This window comes from Talpa occidentalis, unplaced genomic scaffold, assembly GCF_014898055.3.
Source record: "Talpa occidentalis isolate TD23 unplaced genomic scaffold, MPIMG_talOcc4v2.1 talOcc4.5, whole genome shotgun sequence".
Classification (NCBI taxonomy): Eukaryota; Metazoa; Chordata; class Mammalia; order Eulipotyphla; family Talpidae; genus Talpa; species Talpa occidentalis.
In genome coordinates this window covers 98,431,710-98,452,779 of record NW_023604861.1, presented here as the reverse complement: position 1 = coordinate 98,452,779, position 21,070 = coordinate 98,431,710, and the positions used below count along the sequence as shown (strand labels likewise).

General features: G+C 55.0%; 1 protein-coding gene across 1 annotated transcript; it reads right to left on the bottom strand.

The window, feature by feature from the left end:
- Positions 1-5,287: 5,287 nt before the first annotated feature.
- Positions 5,288-20,650, bottom strand: PROM2 (prominin 2). Its single transcript, XM_037527852.2, has 24 exons — positions 20,407-20,650; positions 19,736-19,785; positions 19,101-19,303; positions 18,885-19,005; positions 18,541-18,604; positions 18,163-18,252; positions 17,552-17,751; positions 17,109-17,183; positions 16,261-16,324; positions 15,883-16,042; positions 15,393-15,545; positions 14,420-14,543; positions 13,807-13,895; positions 13,602-13,686; positions 11,364-11,510; positions 10,787-10,858; positions 10,002-10,094; positions 9,828-9,881; positions 9,438-9,518; positions 9,147-9,215; positions 8,746-8,835; positions 8,406-8,512; positions 7,984-8,058; positions 5,288-7,847 (listed from the first exon to the last, which is right to left on the bottom strand). Exons 1-23 carry the CDS (start codon positions 20,648-20,650, stop codon positions 7,995-7,997), a joined length of 2,499 nt encoding a protein of 832 aa, XP_037383749.2. The 3' UTR covers positions 5,288-7,847; positions 7,984-7,994.
- Positions 20,651-21,070: the final 420 nt, after the last annotated feature.

Genomic DNA, 21,070 nt, shown 5'->3' with positions numbered 1-21,070 from the left:
GTCAAAGGATTTACCACGGTCATGGACAGGAAAGCGACGCGCCAGCACAGAATGCCTGTTCCTTTCGCCCTGCAAGTGAGCATGTGGATAAGATCCTACCCGACATCCCATGTTCTGACAATCAGCTTGGAAACTTTCCAATCATGCTGTCTGGGCCTGACTTTTGGCATGGGCTGAGGCGGTACCAAGACACCCCCTACCCCCAGACCACACTGCCCTCTGGGAAGTGACCACCCACCTCTTGGTATGCTCACTGCACTCCCACTACTTAGAGATGCTTTCTTCCGAGTTAGCGACCGTAGAGCTGTGACCAAACAGGGCAACTGTCCTCTCCTGCTTGGTTCCCCTGGTCCTGGGTCCTTAGATACGTCCCAATGCATCTGTCACCCCTCATCAAACACAGATTTGCAGGATCCCTTTTTCCTCACCTTGACCCTTTCCTTCCCCCACCCCAGGGGCTTTTCTAGAGCTCACAGACTTCCTGGTGGGCCCCAGAACTACATGGAGAGGTCCCAATGGTAGTGTGGGCCTATGGGCATCGATAAACTTTCCCCAAGTGAGTCTGAGTTTTTTTTTAAGATTTATTTTATTTATTTATGAATACAAGAGCTGGGGTGCAGGTGGAGGGGTGAGAAGATTCACCAGAGACAGAGTGGGGAGAAGAACAGGTGGATTGACTGAAATACACTACCGAAGGGAGCAGCAGGCGAGACAGGAGAGATCTGCTGCACCATGTGGGTCACCTCCCTGGCCGGTACCCAACTCGTGCTGCAGTGGCTGCCGATAGCTTCATAGTGCTGAGACTTAACCCCTTGCACCACCAAGGAGGCCTGAGCCTGGGAGTTTCTGAAGATTCTTTGGCAATGTATCAGACCCAAAAAAAGCTTGAGGGAGGCTGCAGGAGGACCTCATCTACTTGGCCACAAACACGTCAGTCTGAAGGGTTTCAGCTGTGGCTCTGCATGTGGAGGGCATGGGTGCGGGTAGGCTGAAGACGGGGGAGCTGGGAAGGGGGGAGGGAAGAAATAATTGCAAGCCTGGACAAAAGTTCGTATTCTAGTGGGGCAGCATAGTGGGGCACAGCAGGTTTTCTATGATCCGGGCAGATGGGTAAAGGAGGAGTCCTGGAGCCTTCAGTGGCTTTTTCAGGCTTTTAATGACCCTTCTACACCATCTGTGGTGAGGCAACCAGTTGCAGGGCAGCCAGGGAGGCCTGGGGGCCAGGAGGCTGCCAGGGCTCCTGACCCCCAGTCAATCTTTACTCTTTCCAGGCTCTCCGGGGTTCTCTCCTGGTCTCACCGCTGGTCTGTACTGCACTCTGCTGCTCCATCCTCTACCACCTCCGGTCCTCTGCTGCCACCCTTGTATGCCCAGTCTATCAGCTCAGATGTGCCCACTGACACACACTCATACCACACTCCCAGTGCCGCCATCAGGCAGGCTTGTAAGACCACAGGGGCTAATCATTGATGCTAATGGTGGGAGGGCAGGAAAAACCTGATGACTTCCATTTACCCTACAGGCAACCAGGCGCAGGGCAGGCAGGCTGCGGGGTCTGGAGGCCGGGAGGCTGGCAATTCTTTGATCTTTCTCAGGGCTCACCTCTGGTGTTCTCATGTAGTCGCCTCTTCTGCAATCACAATGCTCATCCTCCTATAGCCGTCCTCCATCTCTGAGTGACACCGCCCTTAATCCCCAGCCTCCAGGCCCAGGTGTGCCCACTTATGCATGCCCAAACCATACTCCAGGTGTCTCCACTCAGGCACGCATGCCCCGTGCTCATGCTCCCAAGCACCACCTGCATCAGCACAGTCAAGGCTGCAGGCAATAGCCACAGAGGCTAGAGGAACAAAAAGCCCGATCAATTCACCTTCCCTACACTTATGTTACAACATTTGAGCATGTTGCATTTGAGGAGGCATGTTGAGCCGTCTTAGCAGGCAAGGGGTCTTTATTCTGACCCCAGGAGCTCACATCACCCCATCCACAAATCTTGGGGCCTTCTGGACATTCCTCAGTTGTTGCTCACAATCCTCACAACTCCAGACCCAAGTTCAAAATCCCCCCCTCAGGCAGGGTCCATGGAATTTCTAAGATGCTTCTTTTTCTGGGCCCTTTTGGGGATCCCTGGATTTGTGGGTCCCTGGCCAAGGGGGAGGAGGCATGCTCAACACAGTTATACATTTTAAGGTTTGAGGCTTTGACCCACCAGGAACCCTTGTCTTTGAGGAAGGCCCTTCTGGGTAGAGATGGGTCTCACCAGGCATGTGTACCCCCTCCTCACAGTAGTTCAAGAAATATCTGTTGTCCAAAAACAGCTGTCCCCTGGATTCCACAGCATGCCATGAGCCAGCACGGCTGTGGAACAGGAAAGCAGACTAAAGCAGCCTTATTTGTGACTTCCACTGGACCTCGAAGTCTCTTCTGCCTGCCCTCCCATGACTGGATGGGAACCTGGTGGGCCTGGGGTGCTGCTTGGTAGGGAGATAAGTGGGTTCTCCATCACCACTTCACATCACACAACAGTGTCCGCTAGGGCAGGGGTTGGGGGGCCCTGACATGGCCAGCTCTCCTGCTGTGCAGCCCAGGTGCTCTGCCCAACTCATGGGGGTCAGCCTGGAGCCAGAGTTGTCCTGGAACTGTGGCTGCATCTCTCCCTCCTGTGGGTGCCTCAAGGCCCTTTAGTGGGTACCTCCCACACAGCCCTCAGGATGACTGATAGTCCCTGACACCCTGCAGCAGCTCCAGGGTGCTGGCCTTTTCCTGGACTGAAGTCTGTTCACACTCCAGCAGCCTCCAGAGATGGGGTCTGAGTCCATGTTGACTCCCATCTTCCCAGAAGCCCTCCTCTTTGCTCTGCCAGTCAGGCAACCCCCTGCCTTGTCCCTCCAGACTTACAAGTGGGGGAGAGACATCAATCCTCTGGATTTCTCAAACTGCATTGTATGCGATGAAGCTCTCTGCCAGCACTCCTTAAAGTCCCCTTCCTTCTGGCTTGAAGTGAAGACATGCCACCCTTCTCCTCGCTTGGGCTCACGTACCTGCCCCCAAAACCCCTTCTCTACCTTCTAATCCCTGGATCCCCTCAGTGTGTGTGCAGGCACTTCAATTCGGCATCACTCATGGGCAGAGATCAGGGGTCACACCCAGCCTTCCCTGGAGCTACAGTACACCGTGTCAGATGGAGGTAGGCTCGCTGTCCCCAGGCGGCGCATCCAGGAAGTGCAAGGAAGGCCAGGACCGTGGGGAAGGTGCTTCATTCCAACAGCACACTGTGTACAGACCAAGCTGCCTCAGTCCGGGCACTCAGGCCTGTAGAGACAGTGTGCGCTAGGAGTTAAGGGTAGGGAGGCCTTGGATGTGGTTGGGTGCAGAAGAGGGCCACCATCCACAGCCACTGAGCAGGGCCTCAGGCCAACCCTGGAGGATTCAGATATCACCTGACATGCCACCATCATCAGTTGATCCCTTTGGGCAGGTAGTGCCCTTTCTACTCAGTCCACATCCAGTCTCAGTAACTTATTGATAATTTCCTCCACTGTAAATAGGTAAATAACAACGCCTACCTTAATTAATTCATCTAAAGTGCTTAACACAGGCCTTCCTGGTGGCGCAAGGGGTGAAGTCTCAGTGCTATCACCCGCCACCGCAGTATGAGTTCGATCCCTGAGTTCAATCCCCGGCCAGGGAGCTGACACAGATGGTGCAGCAGACCTCTCCTGTCTCGCCTCGCTTCTCCCCTCAGCAGTATATTTCAGTAGATCTGCTTGTTCTGCTCCCCACTCTGTCTCTGGTGAATCCTCTTACCCCCACACCTCTGGTGTACACCCAAGATCTTCTATGCATAAATAATAAATAAATCTTTAAAAAAAATCAAGTGGTTAGCACAGTTCCTGATGTATACTAACAGTTCAATATATGCTAGCTCTCTGTGCCCTGAGGACCCCCAGCCACATGACACTTCCTTGCACACATGGAGCCACATGGAACCTGTGAGCACTGCCTGGGCCAGCCACCTGGGACCTCAGATGCCCAGGCCGTCACTCATGGCTCATGGGGCTTTTGCTCTGGGATGGCTGGGCTGGAGTACCTGGCAGAACTCCCAGGGCCTCCAATCTGTCATCCCTCCTGCCACAGGGACAGCAAGGACAGTTGAATCAAATCTCCTTGGAGACAGGGCCTCTCTCCCATGCAATCACAGGGCTAGGATACTGGCAGGACACGAAGGAGGGAGCCTCCAGGGCCACCAGGACCACAGGACCTGAATCCAAAGCCTGCCTGGCCTTCCACTGGAGACATTTAAGTCATGTAGCTCCATTTACTCAACTATGAAACAGGGACGGCTCCCAACCCTGCAGAGAATGACCACGAAGGGGCTTTGTTTTACACATAGGATTAGCATTTGGGAATCCTGGCATTTTATTTATTTATTTATTTATTTATTTATTTATTTATTTATTTATTTATTTATTTATTTATATAAGCACTGGGTACAGTCAGAAGCATGGGAGGGTGAGAGAATTCACCAGAGCCAGAGCAGGGAACAGAACAGGCAGACTGACGAAATACACTGCTGAGGGGAGCAGCGGGCGGCAGGAGAGGTCTTTCTGCCATGGGGACCCTCGCTGGGATCGAAACAGCACTGCAGAGGCTGCGGGCAGCTTCGTAGCCCAGCGCTCAACCGCTGCACCACCAGGGGAGGCCCAATCCTGGCATTTTAAAACCAGAAAAATTTGTAATACATTTTTCTCTGTGACTATTTCTTTCACTTGCCAAGTGCCATGCCCTCTCCAGAGAATGAGCCTACATTGATGCTCTTCAAACTGAGCTCCTTTGAAAAGTCACTGTTCAGTTCGCCAGGCCAAGGTTTCTGGATACAAAATTCAAAGAGTAGCAACCTTTTCCCAAATCATAGGGGGAAATAAAAATTAAGTTTTTACTACTACTACTTCTGATCACAGCAAACTAGGTCACTTGGATTAAATTCCTGAGGTTAATTAAAAGCTGCTCAAAATAAGTATACATATATACATATATATATATATTTTAATGATTTAAAGGGACTGGAAGTGGCATTTTCTTTTTTTTTTTTTTTCCTTTATTTATTTATACAAGCACTGGGTACAGTCAGAAGCGCGGGAGGGTGAGAGAATTCACCAGAGCCAGAGCGGGGAGCAGAGCAGGCAGAAGGACCGAAGTACACTGCTGAGGGGAACAGTGGGCGGCAGGAGAGGTCTGCGCGCCATGTGGGACCCTCGCCTGGTGGCCAGGGATCGAACCGGTGCTGCAGAGGTAGCGGGCAGCTTCGCAACCCAGCGCTCAACCGCTGCGCCACCGGGGAGGCCCAAAATAAGTATATTTTAAAAGTCAGATGTGGGGCTTGGGAGAGAAAACAAGGCAGTGAATTATCACAGGCCCAAGATCTGGGGAAAGAAGAAAACACAGAGACATATGCCTGGTTTTGGGGGTTACTTTCTCTCAAGTGGGAGGAAGGCAGTGCAGGTCCACTGGTCCCAGAAGACACTGTAAAGATGTCAAGCAGAGTTGTAACAGCCTTGGGGACTAAGAAGTTGGAAACTGAACCCATCAAGAGGAAGAGGCAGCTGGCAAATATTTCATGCTTTGGGGTGGGACCCCCAGGGGGGCTTTACTCCTGGAATACAAATGAGCTGGAAGTAGATCAGCCCTTCAAAGGCTACAAGTCATCATATTCCCTGAAAGTAGATTTAAGTTTTCCTGGTTTGCTACAGCCCAAGGCAACTGCCAGATGTGAACATCATGGAGGAAGAAAACGCCTTCCTACTTCCAATTATTTCTACAGGCGACTAGATACAATGTGTGATACTCAATCAAAAATCACCAAGCAGTGAGGAGACAGACAAAACTAACAAAAACCAAGAAGAATGACAGACATGAGAAACAGACTCACAGAGGCTCCATGTTCAGGAGTTATTGAACTTAAAAATAACTCAGCTTGTTATGTTCAAATACACAAAACAGGCAAGTGAAAAAAAAAATTTTAAATCATTTCTGGTTGTCTTTTTTTATTCCATCAATTTCATTCTTAAAATGCAAGGTGTAACAGTTCCTGTGCACAAGGCAACCGATGAGGAACCAGCACAATAACCTCTGGGGAAAGCCAAAAAGAGGTGATTTTACTTCACTCAAGAATGCCGCCTAAGAGAGTGCTCCAATTGTGACAATACATTGTGAATGCATCATCCTAACGTCGAGGAGCAAATATGTTGCTGGTATGTAAGATGCAGTTAAAACCAGACCCCACCCCCACCCCGAAACTTGGCAGACAACCTAAAAGGGCTTTGCACCATTAAGCAAGGACCTATTTCCCTCGTCCCTGTACCTGCCCCGGCCAGCTCTGCCCCAGACCTGGAGCGGCCATGGTAGAAACAGGCAGTATTGGGGCATTTGTTTGGGGCTAGTTCCCTGCCAGGCAGTTTCCACACACGGTCATGTTTGCCGTAACCCTCCAGGGAGGTTATGTCTTCTCTCCATCTTATACATGGAGAAGCTGAGGCCCAGGGGCCCATGTAGCATGTTCAAGGTGCCCCAGCTAACAAGGGTTACAGCCGAGATGTGAACCCAGGCCCGCCTGCCCCCAGGGCGTGCCCCACGCCCCAGGTGCTGATTGTGGGGGATTCCCGCACACCTGCGGTCAGAGGAGGCCTTGGATTCTCCTCTCCACATACACACATTAAATACCAACTGGATACAGGCATCCCAGCCTGGGAGATGTGGTGTCAAGGACCCAAGACCAAGGCTTAGGAGCATGAGAACAAACACTTCAATGGATCTGAGTTCTGGCCATCTCTTCTCTCCCCTCCTCCTCGTCCCTGTTTTTGGAACTCAGGGTCCAGGACACAGAAGACACAGGGATGAATTAGGGGTGACCCTAGGCTACATGAAGCAGACAGAAGGGATAGGGCCAGAGTGCAAAAGCCTGCTGAGGACACCAGATCCCTCATGAGTAAGCTGGGTGAGGTTGTTGAAGATACTATCTCCTGGGGGTTGGTGGGGAAGCCCCAGCTCTAGCCCAGGGCCCTTCCTAGGGACCCAGTGCTCAGAGAGGAGCTGGGGCACAGCAGCATTATTTCTAACCCAGATGCAGGCCAGACGCTTAGGCTTCAGACAGGTCACGGCCTGTGCAGGGTCCAAGTCCAAGGGCAGTGGTGGGCTCCGGGCCACAAGGCAGAGTCTGAAGGCAGCTCAGATCTGGGCTGTAGTCTCTGGACTGCTTGGTGACTTTACCTGATAAGTTCAGTCAGGCAGGAGGGGCCCTAGCGGACCAGCAAGGTAGTGGGATGAGGTAAAAAGGGGACAAAGGAGGAAAGGGATTCCCTGGAGGAGGAGCAAAGGTCTGGGGAGGGGGCAAGTGGGGGCACCAGATGTGAATAAGGGAGAGGGGGGCTTGGGGAGGAGGGCTGGAGGCAGGAGCAGGGAAGGGAAGGGAGATGGTGACAGAGTGGGGTTAGGCAGTCTCTGTCCACCCAAGGGGCTGGGGAAGGGGTCCCGAAAGGTGGAGAACAGGCTCCTCCTGGTGCTGCTACACTGCAGCTAGGATGAGGGACAGACACGTGGAGGTACCTGTGGGCTCTGGGGCTCAACAGAAGTTGAGTGTGTTTTTAAGGATGAATGAAGGATGTTCTGAGCAGAAGGGGATAGAAAAGGAACAGGGAAAATGGAGTCAGGTGATGATATGGGGGACAACTGGAGCCTGGACGCTGGCCTGGGCTCTGGCAGCAAGAGCAACGGAAGTCCTCTTGTCCAATCCAGGTCAATGGGAAGATGGCAGATAGCCCTGGGCGGCAGCTGGCCACCAGCAAACACCCCTGTCATGGATTAAGAATGGAGCTGGTGAGGCGAAGACAGGGAGAGCAGGGCGCAGGCCCGTCAGCCCTGCTGCAAGGAACCAACACCCAGACCCTGCCATGCCCCTCCCCTACCTGCCCCCGCCCCAGCACTTACCCACTGGCCCCTTAGAGCTTTAGGGAGGTGACCCGGGGGATGTGGAAGAGCTGAGTCTCCTCTGAGCTGGTGGAGCTGTGGTCTCGCGGAAAGAGAGCAAGTGAACACCCAGGCTCAGAACCCCCCACCCAGCACAGAGACAGACCCAGAGTCCTGATTTTCCTGCCAGGAAGCCGCCCAGGGTAGGAAGAGTCCCCAAATGCTATGCCTGGTGGATGTGTGGCAAGGATATGGGGCTGACACACAGCCCCTGGAGTTGTGACCGTGGAGCTCCTCAGAATGTGTGGCTCTTCATGGTTAGGCATGCACCTCCCCTGCCGGGGGGTAGGCAGGGTGTCTCATGATGGATGTGTCCGGGGACCGGGCCCAGAGACCCCTTTCTGGACCCTTGCTGCTTCCCAAGGTCCTAGCAGCCCTCTCACCTGAGGCGTTTCCGGATGGGACGGAAGTATTTGGTGGTCTTAACAGCAAAGATGATGCTGGGGATCAGGAAAAAGGTGCACCATGCCAGGCAGAACCAGAAGGCATTCTGGAACAGGTGACAGTGTGGGGTCAGCTTTCTGTAGCCAGGTATCAATGTCTGGACCCCCAGCTCCCCAAAGACTCAGTGAAGGGCCTGGGGGAACACTCTCAGAGCTGAGGCGAAGGACTGGGGTACAAGCCTGGGAGCAGGAGGCTAGCCTCACCTTATGACCTGCTCACACTGCGCCTCCCATGGAGGTCTCAATACCTGTGCACCCTGAGAAGCTTGGGGACACTCACCCAGGGGTCAGCCATCATGTCACACAGGATCACACGGCCATTGTCCAGAGCCCCGGAGAGGGGCTGGCAGGTGGCGATGCGCTGAGTCACCTGTGAAGTGACCATGAGGCAGGTACGTGTGGAGACACCCAGACCTCCATATTCAGACTGACGGGGCACAGTCATACACAGACACCTGGATGCAGACGCACAGAGCGAGAACACACCGCACTACACACACGCATGCACGCACAGATACACTCAAGGGTCCAAGGTGGGGGTGGACGCCAGGTTTGGGAGTTTAGGGCAACACCAGGGGCTTGGGGGGCAGAGAGGAGGAGCAAGGTGAATGGCTGGTACCACTGTGAGTTGGGTGACTGGTTGTTGCTCTGAGGCCAGGAGGGGTCTGAGTCCCCACTCACCTCCTCTCTCACCCAGGTCACATACTGGGAGAAGTAGCCCATCTCCCGAGACAGGAAACACTCGCTTTCCTGCAGGAAAGAACAGCGCTGGGCTGAGAGGAGTCCTGGGAAGCAGCACCCCCACCTCCCAATGCCTGGCACCATTAGAACGGCCAAGCTGGCTTTCCTGGGTAGCCATGGTGAGGTGACAGAGCTGGGGGAGAAGCCTGGGAGGGAGCTCTGTGTGCCTTAGTCCCTCCACCTACCTATGGATCTAAGGAAGCCCACTTCCCCTGTCCCACCCCCACTCACATTCCTCAGGACACGGTTGGCCCAGGAAGGCAGCTCTCCTTTCAGGTAAGCAACAGTGTCCAGGACACGTGAGGTGTTCACCTGGGGGAGAGGGGATCAAGTCAGTGCCCTTCTCAGTCAAGGAACTCTCACACACTCACTCATCCATCCATCCATTCATTCAACTTACAATACACAGCATCCTCAGCTTAGATCCTAAGGACATAGAGCCAAGGATGGTGGTCCTCAAGTACCCACCCACCCACTCACCTCCAACCTCTTCCCACTCTCACTCTCGACCTCCAATGGGACCTGGCAGTGCAGATGTGATTCAAAGCCAGCTGGGCCCACACTGCCTCCTCCCTCTGCTTCCCCCCTGCTCCACTCCATCCTCCCCATCCCAGCAGCCACCTGGAGATGTGGGGCAGAGGTTGCCAGGGTCCTGACACTGAGGTTGAGCTTAGCCTGCAGAGAAGAGATGAAGGCTGGTTAGGTGAGGATTTGGGGCGGGAGGGAAAGTTCGAAGTGCTGCCCTCCTCTTTTAGGCCCCACTCTGCCCCCTAGTCCCTGGGTCTCCAAACTTACCACAAGGTTCTGCTGGGTGAGGACCTTCTCCTGATAGAGGCTTCTGAGCCTTCGGGCCTCCTCCTGCAGCTGCTGCTGTAGCACAGAATTGTCCTGAGGGAAGAAAGAGATGAGAATGGCACCCTGCCCGGGACAGGACGGCCTTTGCCAACACATCTTCACCGAGCTGTTCAGCCAGACATGTGGAAGGATGGTGGAACACGCAGGCTGAGAGGCAGAAAACCAAGGCACCTTAAGCTCCTGGTTCTGATAAGTGTTTGTGGAGACTTAGCCCACCTTCTAGGCCCACCCCTAGTTTGCTTGGTGCCTCTAAGTCAGCCACAAAACCTCTCTGAGCTGCAATGGTATCTACTGAAATGGAGGTGTGCTCTTTGCTTTACCATCATAAGGGGTTTGTATGAGGTCAATGCAATGTCTAAAAGTGAACTTTTTAAACTCTAAAGATTTATACAGGCAAAATGCCATTTTTTCCCAGTAGTTTTTAGCTTCTAGAGGAAACTGTCATAGCCTCTGATCCATCACAATGTCTTCATAGGATCTGCCCAGCAGATTTTGCAGTGTATATTTAGAGGCCCAAAGATATTGCAAATGACCTGTCCAAGGTCACACAACTAATTGGTGACAAAGCTTTAGTCAAAACTGACACTGCAACACCCTTAAACACCCTTAAACTGCCCTGTCTTGACCCTCACCCTCTCCCCAATTGAAGTACTGCCACCCCCTCCCGCCTCCCAGGCCTTTCTCTGACGCCTGCCTGCCCCATGGGGCCACTGATCCCTTCTCACTTGGGTCTGGGCCAGTCTTTGCAGCTCCTGGGCCAGCTTCTTCATATCAGTGTTCACCACAGGCTTCTGGATCTGCAGGCCAACAGGAGATGTCAAGAGGAATGAAGCCCAGCAACCCCAGCTCCTGGATCCCTGTCTTTTCAAAGCTACCTCACATTACTTAGACGCAAAAACCTCTCTGAGCTGCAATGGCATCTACTGAAATGGAGGTGTGCTCTTTGCTTTGCCATCAAAAGGGGTTGGTGTGAGGTCAATGCAATGCAAAGTCTAATGTGACACATCAGTCACAGTGGGCTTGACCTGAAATTGTGAAACACATCAGACAATGTCCAGACACCCTGTGGTGTAACTCAACAAAGAAGTGGCATGTTCCCACCAGCGCTCTGCACAGCAGAGGGTTCGGGACCACAAACAGTGACATAAGCTATAGGGTGGGGGCACTCCCAACAGGAAGAGGCCCCAGGGACATGTAGACGAGTGTAGGGAAGGTGGAAGGCTAGGAAAGGCGAGACACACCCCCAGCTCCTCTGTGGGCCCCTGTTCCTCTCTGAGCTGGCCTGAGGTGCCCACTGCTGACCTGAGCAAAGAAGCCAGGGTAGTGGATATTCTCGATGCCACTGCTTTTCAGGGCCTCCAGGTCCCGGCGGGCAGCTGGGCTCAGCAGGTCCAGACTCTGCACATTCACTTTAAGGCTCTGCACTTTCTGCCGCAATTTGGCAGCGTACTGCGAGGAAGAGGAAAGGTAGGGGCATTCCCAGAGCGACTCTCCCAGACAAGATGTTGCCAAACCCTCAGGGGGTCCTGTTCTAGAATCCCAGGGCCCTCACTCTGGACACGTACAGTCCCAGACTAGCTCCTGGCTGGCCTCTGCTCCCACGCCATCCACCCCACCTAACCCACCAGGACCTAGTTCTCCAGTACCTCCCTGGTGACTGGAGAGTGGCACAGACCTTCCCATGCCACCTAATTAAAAATAACTTCTCCGACCTTTTTATCACATCAGCTGTGTTGAGGCCTTCATAGCACCTGTCCTCTGAAATAAGCTTGACGGGAGCACACCTTGTCTGCCCATTCTGTGCCAAACCTCTCTGGAGCAGAGGCTCACACGTGGTGGGCACAAGTGGTGGATGAGTGAAAATGAACAAATGGAGGGCTGCACAGCTGAATGAATAGACACACCCGCATTTCCAAACAGACCGCGGTTTTAAAAAGGACTCTCGGCATTTTCCTAACTTTACTAGCAGAGCTTTAAAGGACATGAAATTCAGCGTCAATGTTTAACAGATGTTTAAGAGAAACTTGGGCCAGACAAGAGCATTCACTTTCCTGAGGTTTTGCAGCCTTCCCTGTCCTGTGACACTGCCTTCTGCTGGAAGAGGCTGGGCCTCCTCTCTAAGGGAGATCTTGAAGCAGCATTTCAGGCATCAGTAGCAGATATGTTCTGGACAGGTTTGAAAGTGGGCGGAGGCCTTCTGGGCTGGTGCCCTGGAAAGCACACCTTATCTTATTTATGTCGGCATCATCAGCTCGTTATCATCTCCTTTGAGGACAAGTTCTTTGGAAGTCACATTTGGTATGTTGCTAAAGACATGGGGGACTGTCTGGTCCCTCTGAACCTGAAGTGCTAGCTGTCCAGACTTCCCTGCAAGCAGGCCCTTCCCCTCCAGGAACCAGGATTGAGACCACCTCATCACAACTCTGTCCCCCCCCCCCCCCCCCCCGTCACACACAAAGAACCATGGCTTCCAGCCAGACAGCACAGGGTCCATCTTGCCCAGGCCCCTACTTCAGCCCTCCCTGGCCAGCCTATACCCTTGGGGCTGTCTGTGGCCTAGCATTGGGCCTGCTCCAGGCCCCTCTCATTGGGTTGGAGACAACACTGGAGGAAGAGCAAGCTAAGGCATTCTACAAACTGTTTCAGGTAATGCAGTTGAAGGCTTGGAGCTAGGATTTAAATCTAGGCCATTTGGCTACACTACCCATAGGCTTCCAGCTTTCAAAGGATTTGGAAGATTTCTGGAAAGGATGTAGAATCAGGAGTTAGCACGTTTGGGCGACTAAAGCAGATGGAAGAAATGTGAGTTTTCCTGGAATGTGCTTGGGAAGGGTTTCCTGGAGTCAAGGCAGCTCTCTTCCCACCTCACTTAGGAGAAGAGCGAGGCACGCAGGGAATGCTTTTTAGCTTCTCTACCCCCTCAGAAGAACCACATTCTCAAGGTATATCAACTCTTGTAAAATAGCTCATCCTTTTCTTTGTGCCAGGACTATCTCCAGCCAGCAAGGATAAATTTCTCCAGTTCTTCACACAAAGTTCCAGAAAGTATGTTAGGAGACAGGCACAGACAGGGTGGAACTGCCACCATCTTCTTACTGGCAGTGTGAGCAAGGGGCCTTAGTGAGCCCTTAGTACCCAACTCATCACCATCATTTTCATTGTCACGACTCACTCCCCAAACACCCCACTACAAATCATAGCACCCCAACCAATGCCAGTCCTTGGCCAGGACACACACCCCTAGTTCCCTCACTCACTGTCACCATACTTTCCTGCTACAATCACAACTATCAGGTTTTTCCTGAGTACAGGCTCAGTGTGGGCCATGCTCACATCTACCCACTCACATACCCTGGAACCTTCCCTGATCTCTAGCCCTAGGCCAGTCCCTGAGCCTTGCACCTGGGGCCTCTGCCCTCGGGTCACTTGATCACTCTTGCAGACTTCTCAGGTTCAAGGAGCTAGACCCCCCACAGAGGCAAGATCAAAGAATGGGAGACTTGCAGGAGGGGTCTCCACAGCCTTCTGGAAGGTTCTCACCTGGTTGATATCCAGGTGCTTCTCCAGGTCATAGGTGTCATTGAGCTGTAGGACCTTCCAGAGTGCGGCCCCTTCCCTGCACTGCCTGAGGAGGAACAATGGGCAGTAAAAAAAGGGATGGCAGGTAGGGGCTGACGTCACCCTAATGGGACATCCATCTTGGCCCCTCCTCATACCCAGCCCCCAGCCCAGGCTTCCCACTCACTGATAGGCCACTAAGATGCTGATGTTCTTCAAACCAAGAAGTTGGGTCAAGTTCATGGATGGAGGCAAGTTCCCTGGGGTATCTGCAAACTGGAGATGGGCAGGGAGAAATGGGTCTGGAGCAGGATGGAGGCAAAGTCATCCCATGTCCCATAGTCCCATGGCACCCCTCATAGTAGAGACCACCCTCCTGTGACTCTAACCCAAACCAGCCTCTCCTGGACCCTAGCTACTGGTAGCACCTCTCCCCATGAATCTCTAGGAGGGGTGGTCAGCCTGGTCTTCAGCAGAGAGACTGAGCCAGCATCTTGGCTTCCCTGCTAGAAGTGCTAGGGAACCAGTGTTCCCAGATTATAGACCCAGCGTTAGGAAAGTAGAGGGGCTTAGGTCTAGGTGAAACCCCTCAGGGGGTCTGTGCTGGAGCCCAGGCAGCATATCAGGGACCCACAGGCTCTCTCTCTAACTCTTTATTTATTAGCAGTTTTCTGTTTTTTTCCTCGGCCATCTCCACTGTTCCTGTCCCTCTCTCCCTCTTGCCCCACTTCCTTCCAATCCTCTTGCTCTGCCACATCTCCCTCTTCCTCCCTCTGGACCCTGGAGTGGGGCAGGCACACCTTGTAGAGCTCCCCGCTCTCCCAGCTCCGGCACACCAGAGTCTGCACGTTGCCGCCCACCAGGAAGGTGGCAAAGACCAGGAGGATGAGGGGTACAGCGAAGAGGAAACTGATGGCCACGCCCCTGAGGAAGGCAGAGGGCAGGGCTGAGACTCGGCAGAGGTGGCTGAGTGCCTCGGACCAGACTCTGTCCCCATCCACATGCTGGGACTGTCATTTTCAGAGACTCAGTCCCAGAGCACAGCCCTTTGGGGAGAGAAGCTCAGGGGCACAGCCTCCTGGGTACAAGGGAAAAGTGAGAAGTGCTGAGTGTCCCCACCTCATCCCCAACTCACCCTCATCCTATCACCAATGACTGGCCCTGCAGCCTAGAGAGGGCAGCTGTTCTGCTCATAGAATCAGGAGGGGCCCAGCTCCAGAGTTGAGTCCTCAACAGAGCCCCGTGGCATGGTCACCCAGCGAGGGCAGTAACCGAGAGGGTCTGAGCAAGACCAGTGCCTGGCCTAGAGGGTTTCTCACACTAGGGCTTGAAGCTTGGAGAGTGAAACATGGACTGATGTCTGGTTTAGTTCACTCTTTTGCCAGGCACCCTACATAACTAAATATGGCCATCCTGGCCGTAGAGACCACTTAGCACAGGGATGGCAAAGGTTCTGCTTCTGCTGCCAACTCTTGTTGGTGGTGCTGCCTGGATGCTGGATTAAGAAGGATTCTGAGGCCTGATTGGGAAAGTGATCATTAAATCACTATAGTTGCCACTGATGGGGAACCTCTTCTTTATTTGCCATCCATGCTTGAGTTCAACCCTTTTAAACAGAGGAGAACACGGAAACCTAGATGGGTTGCCAATTTGCTCAGGCTATCTGGCAAACTGGTGCCAGAGAGAGAACTAGACCTGTAGCCACATTAGGAGCAAGAGGAATGTGGCCAGCCCAATGGGGAGAGAACCTTCCCTTCCCCCAGTCCTTCTTACACCATGAGGAAGCGGGCTCCAGCCTCTCCTTTGGCTTCTGAGTGGCTGGGGTCCTCTCTGGCAGACAGCCCCCAGATGCCCAGGTTGAGGCCTACCAGGTTACAGAACACCACAAGAAGGACCACGGAGCACAGCACACAACCCATAATCCACCTGCAACAGAGAAGGTGCAGTGTCACCAAGAAGGGAGCAACTGAGCAACCAGATGGGCTGGCACAGCACCTAGGGACTGGGTAGGGCCATGAAGCCAAAGCTGGGGCTTTAGAAGTGTTGTTGTGTGCATTTCCTAAGAACCCACTTTTCTTATCCCACTTTTCCCCAGGCTTAGATCCCAAAAGTACGTGGCCAAGGGGGGACACAGAGGCCCAGGGGTCATGGTATAAATGGAAGTAGAGACTTAGTAGAACTAGGGCATGACGGGGACTGAACATTGGGCCCTGGACAGCTGAGAGGTTGCACTGTCCACCCCACCTGTGAGGTTCCCAGGCACCTGTATTTCTCATATCTCTGCAACTCCTTCAGGTAGGGGCGGCTGCTCTGTTCCGCCTCCTCCAGTGCTTGGCTCCAGCGGGAGGCCCCCTCCCAGCCTGGAAACCCTTCGGCCAGTGTCCTCAGTCCTTCAGGCTGCTGTTTCACCACCTTCTTCAGCTCTGCCCAAAACAGCAGGGACTTAATAGATGGGAAAGGCACCCAGGGAGGAGATAGATGGGCAGGAAGAACATTTGGGATGCTCAGAGAGGAACACTGGCCGTCGAGGTCTGGCCAAGGAGCACGGCTTCCTCTCCCCTCCCACCGCCCCATTTCTCTCTCAACAAGCCTCTCTGGTAGAGAGGGGTGGCAATCGGCCTGGCCCTGTGCAGGGCCTCACCTTTGACCACATCAGCTGTCTGCAAGGCGGCCAGGAGCGGAAGGGCATTGAAGGTGCTGTTCTCCTGTCAGAAACAAATGCAGTTATGCCTCCTGCTCTCCACCTGGGGCCCCAGCTTCAGGCACCCTGTAGTCATCAGGCCCAGAGGGAGGGCATCCCTGCAGTGCTGCCAGCTCAGGAAATCAGAAGTAGACTTCCTTCTGTTCTCTTGGCCTATGGCTTCCTCTCCCCTCCCTCAGCCCAGCCTGACCCAACTCCCTAAAAACACTGTCCCTCAAAGGCACCTCCTTTCTCTCCCCTACCCCCACCTTGCCTAGCCTATTGGAGCAGACTGCCAGCAATCCTCTCATCTCGTTCACCCATGCTGCACATGACTACCAGGTCTATTTCCCTAAAGTCCTGTTCCAACCTACTCTTCCAGCCTCAGCTTCTACTTCCTTCCTCCTGGAACCTTCCACTCGAGTTACCTAGCACAACTGACTCACCATTTCCCTAACTCTGGCATTTTCCAGGCCCTGGGTCACGGGTGCTGACTCACACTGCACCCTCCCCCACGGCCCGTCTCCACCCACAAGAGCCTGCCTGTCCTTGGAGACCAGTTTGTGTGCTTGCTCCCTTGCCAGCACCTCTGGCTTCACCTCCCAGAGGGTCCTAGCTCTTTGCTTCACGCAGGTCTGCCTTCCCCACCAGTCCATGTGTACTCAGGACACAGCCCAGGATGCCTTGTGGCAGGGGAAGCCCTGGTTTGACCCAAGTCTTAGATTCTACTGGGTCCTACCCCAAAAGGGAGGAAACTGAGTGCCCAGATAAGTGCAGGAGAAATCAGATAGGCCAGGGCAGGCACATACCTCCTCGACCATGTCAGAGAAATTGGTTTTCGGGACACCCTGCAGACGATGCAGGACATCATCCACAGGGGGCACCTGGAAGGGGGGAGAGGCAAAGAAAATGTTCATGGAGAGGCCTGAGAGGGGCCCCCGGGGGAGGGTGGGGAGAGAGGCCTCTGATCCCTCCGTGTCCTCATGTGTAAAATGAGGGACCAGCACAGCCCTGGGTGGCAGTGAGAACTTAAGGGGCTAAGGTGCTTGAACCACACAGCATAGTGCATGCCCAAAACTCTTGCCTAGCCAGGATGGGCCTCTTAACCCAGGATGTATGAGGAGAGGGGCAGAGCAGACCATGGACAGGGATCAGGGCTGTGCCTCAGAAAACAAGAGAACACAGGCTGCCAGGGATTCCTGGGACGGCAGGCAGAGGCCCTCGGCTCCAAGAACCTGTCCTTCACCCGCACCTGGCTGAAGTCAGCTCCCAGCTCCAGGGTGTGGGCCTGGCTCAGAGCCTCTGCACAGCCCTGGCAGCCAGTATCCTGCAGCAGGATGAGGAGGTGCTCCCGGCGCTCCCGGACAGCTGGCTCCAAGTCCCGCTGCCCCTGCCACAGCTCCACCAAGGTGGCGTTCAGGGCTCGGAGGTGGTCTGCAGAGATCTGCAGGGCTGAGAGACCCACATCCTGACTGAGCGGTTTCCATTGTTACTGGCATCCTCAGAGGCTTTGCAGGAGGCAGAATACCTCCCCCTCCCCCACATCCTGACTGAGCGATTTCCATTGTTACTGGCATCCTCAGAGGCTTTGCAGGAGGCAGAACACCTTCCCCTCCCCCAGTCAAAGGGATCTGCAGGTTATTAACCTTGGTAGTTATAATGGAAACTGCTCCAGGGCATGTTAAACCAGAACTTGGGCAGGGAGGCCACAGGAAGCAGGGATTCTGGGATAAAGCCCTGGGAAAGTCATGGGTGGGGCTTGCTGAGGTGGCACAAGAAATCATAACTGGATAAGGGCGGGGTCTGCCCCCAGGAGGACACATGCCGCACCCCACACCCACCCAGAATACTAGTCCCACTCACCCTGGCCCGAGCTGAGCACTGAGGCAAGAGCATGGTAGACAGTGCTCCCAAGCTGGGCGTGGATCGCGTGTCCGATGCTCAGGCCAGCACCTGGAGAGCACAGGGCAGTCTGCAGAGCTGCCCCCAGGAACCTGGGGCTCTCCTGCCACTGCTCATTCAGCCTTCCAGGACCCAGCACTTGGCTCCGTTGGGTGGACATCAGTTTCTTGGTCTTGCTGTAGAGGGGCTGCTATGCTGCCCAGGTGGGCCTGTTCCCCCCTGCTTCTGTGTAGGTGTTCTCAGGTGGACCCCAGGGGAAGGGAAGAGAGAGACTCCCCAGGCAGTCTGAGCAGGGGACCACTGGGGCTGGCCAGCTTGTCAGTTAGCTGTATCCCTTACCATCTAGTTCCTCCAAGACTTGCCTCTGTGGAAGGGAGAACTGCTGTGCCACGGCCTGTAGCTCCTAGACAAACACAGAGCTGTGATGCTGCCCTTCCTTGTTACTGATAGCCCTGCTTCCATCCCTATCCTGGCCCCTCCACTTCCCACAGAGAGCTGGGTGTGCATCCTAAGGACACCTTGGAGCATTTGTGTATTACAGTGACTCTCCAGCAGGGGGCAATTGGGAGCACGTCAGAAGGGGCATCTTTAATTTGCAGGCTAAGGGCTAATTTACAGGTCCCACTCCGCTCCATTCTGCTTGGGTCTCCCGGGGTCACATGGGGGTGATGGATTCTGCTCACCTGAGGGACATCAGAGACCAAGCCCCGCAGGCTGAGTAGAGTCTCAGGCACAGCCTCGGCACTGGGGCCCATCTGCTTGTGCATGCGCTGGTTGGTGACAAAGGCACAGACCATGCCAATCCTGAGGGGGTGGGGGAAGAGGAAAGGGCTTGCAGGATGTCCCTGAGCACCTGGCACCTCAGTCTACCCCTCCCACCTGACCTGGGCGCCTCTCACAGCAGCACGAGGGTGGTCAGCAGCAGGAAAGTCATGAGGGTGCCTCGCTCACAGGCCATGGCCTTGTGCTCTGTCTTCACTCGGCCCCCACAGCGCCGGCGCCGGCGGCAGCAACAGAAACAGAGCCCAGCGGTAGGCACCATCAGGAGGTAGAGGCCAGCGATGACAGCACACACCACGTAGCCTGCCTCATACCGCACCACCTGCACCGGGCAGGGCAGCAAGGCATGGGAGGCTGTCCTGACCCCCATACCCAACCCTCTGCCCCAGACCCTGGGGGGGAGATCGCCCCAGTCCTGGACAGAAGGGGGTGGGGAAATGCAAGTGGGCCAGCATTTTCCAGCATCTCACAAAACCAGCGGGTGCAGTGGGAGTCCTTAGGCTATTTGCCTCTTACAGAGGAGGAAACTGAAGTCCAGGGAGGTTCAGGCTCACTGCAATACCCCCTCCCCCAATCCCTTCCCCCGTCCATGAATGGCAAAGCTGTGGTTTCCACACAGGTCTGCCAACTGCAGCCTCATGGAGGAGGGAAAAGGAGGCCTGAGACCCTACCCTAGAGGCCACCCATGCTGTTCTACTTCTGCCCTTCATTCTCACCCCTGAACTCCCTCCCCTGGACGCTCCCCAGGGCTCACCTCATCCACCTTCACAGAGGATGGCTCGTTCAGCAGGGACTTCACCAGCTCTGTGGAAAGAGTCAGCGGGTGGGGCAGTGTGGAGGCAGTGGCTGCCTGCCCCTGTGTCCACCCCACTGCAGGCAAGGTTGGGCTCTGGGGAGGGGCTCCCCCTACCATACAGCACCCTTGGGGGAAAGCAGTGTCCAGATGCTGCTACAGGAGAGAGTGACTGAGGTGAGGACTGGTCCACCTGGGCCCAGCAGGTAAGCCTTGCAAGCTGTGGTTTGGTTAAAAGCAGGGACAGGCCTTGACCAGAAGTCCTTCCCCTCCAGGGGAAGGAAGAGGTCCTGCATGCCCTCCTGGCCCTTCCAACCCCAAGCAGCCCTGAAGGGGAGTAAATCTTAGCCAGGTCTTTGGGACCTTCTAATGTAATTTCCTCTACTTTAAGAGGAGAAACTAAGGCTCAGAAAGCAAAGTGTCTCCCCAAGGTCACACAAGAAGATCCTGGAGCCTAAACCAGGTGATGTCCCCGGGGCTTCTGGGAAGGGAGTCGAGGTTGGGGAATCCTGGGGACCCTGCCTCTGCAGTGCCTGTTGATAGAGCAGGCAGCCCCACAGTGGAGACGAGATAAGGGTGCTGGTTGGGGACCCTAAGCCTCTGGATGCAGGTCCTAGGAGGGGGCAACTCACCGGAGGGGAAGGGGTTGAGCTGCACCACGGAGAGGAAGCGGCGCACAGTGCTGTAGAGGGGGTCCAGGGGCCCTGGCTCCCGAACTCGAGGGGCCAGCCACCGGGCCTTAGCAGCAGGGGTGAATGCCAGGCGCTCGGCCGGGCCCAGGGACCCGCAATCCGCAGCTCCCGACCCGGACAGACTCAGGGCCAGCCCCAGGCCCAGGCCCAGCAGGGGCGCCAGGACGCCCGGCTTGCTCGCCATGGGGTCGGCGGGTGGGCTGCGGGGCAAGCAGGAGCCGGGCTCAGGCGGCCGAGAGTGCAGGCGGAGCACAGGGCAGGCCGTGCATCCTTCAGCAGCCTCCTTCCCGCGGCTCTCAAAACCGGACCGACAGGTTTGGGTTCCCGAGCTACCTGTGCTCCCGCCGCCGCGAGCGCTGGAAGGGTAGGGGAGGAGGCCTGGGGTAGGGGGGCAGGGCTTGGATCGGGCCCCGCCCTCAGAGGCCTGGGGTAGGTGGCTGGGCACCATCACCCCTCTCCAGATCCTCCTTAGACCCTCCTGAAAAGGCCGCCTCAGAGATGGGGAGGGGAGGCACTTCAGTAGCTCTGGATTATTTAGGATGGCCCAGTTTCAAATACTACATTCCATGCCCAGGGCCAGCAGCCCAATTTGAGGGCTGGGAAA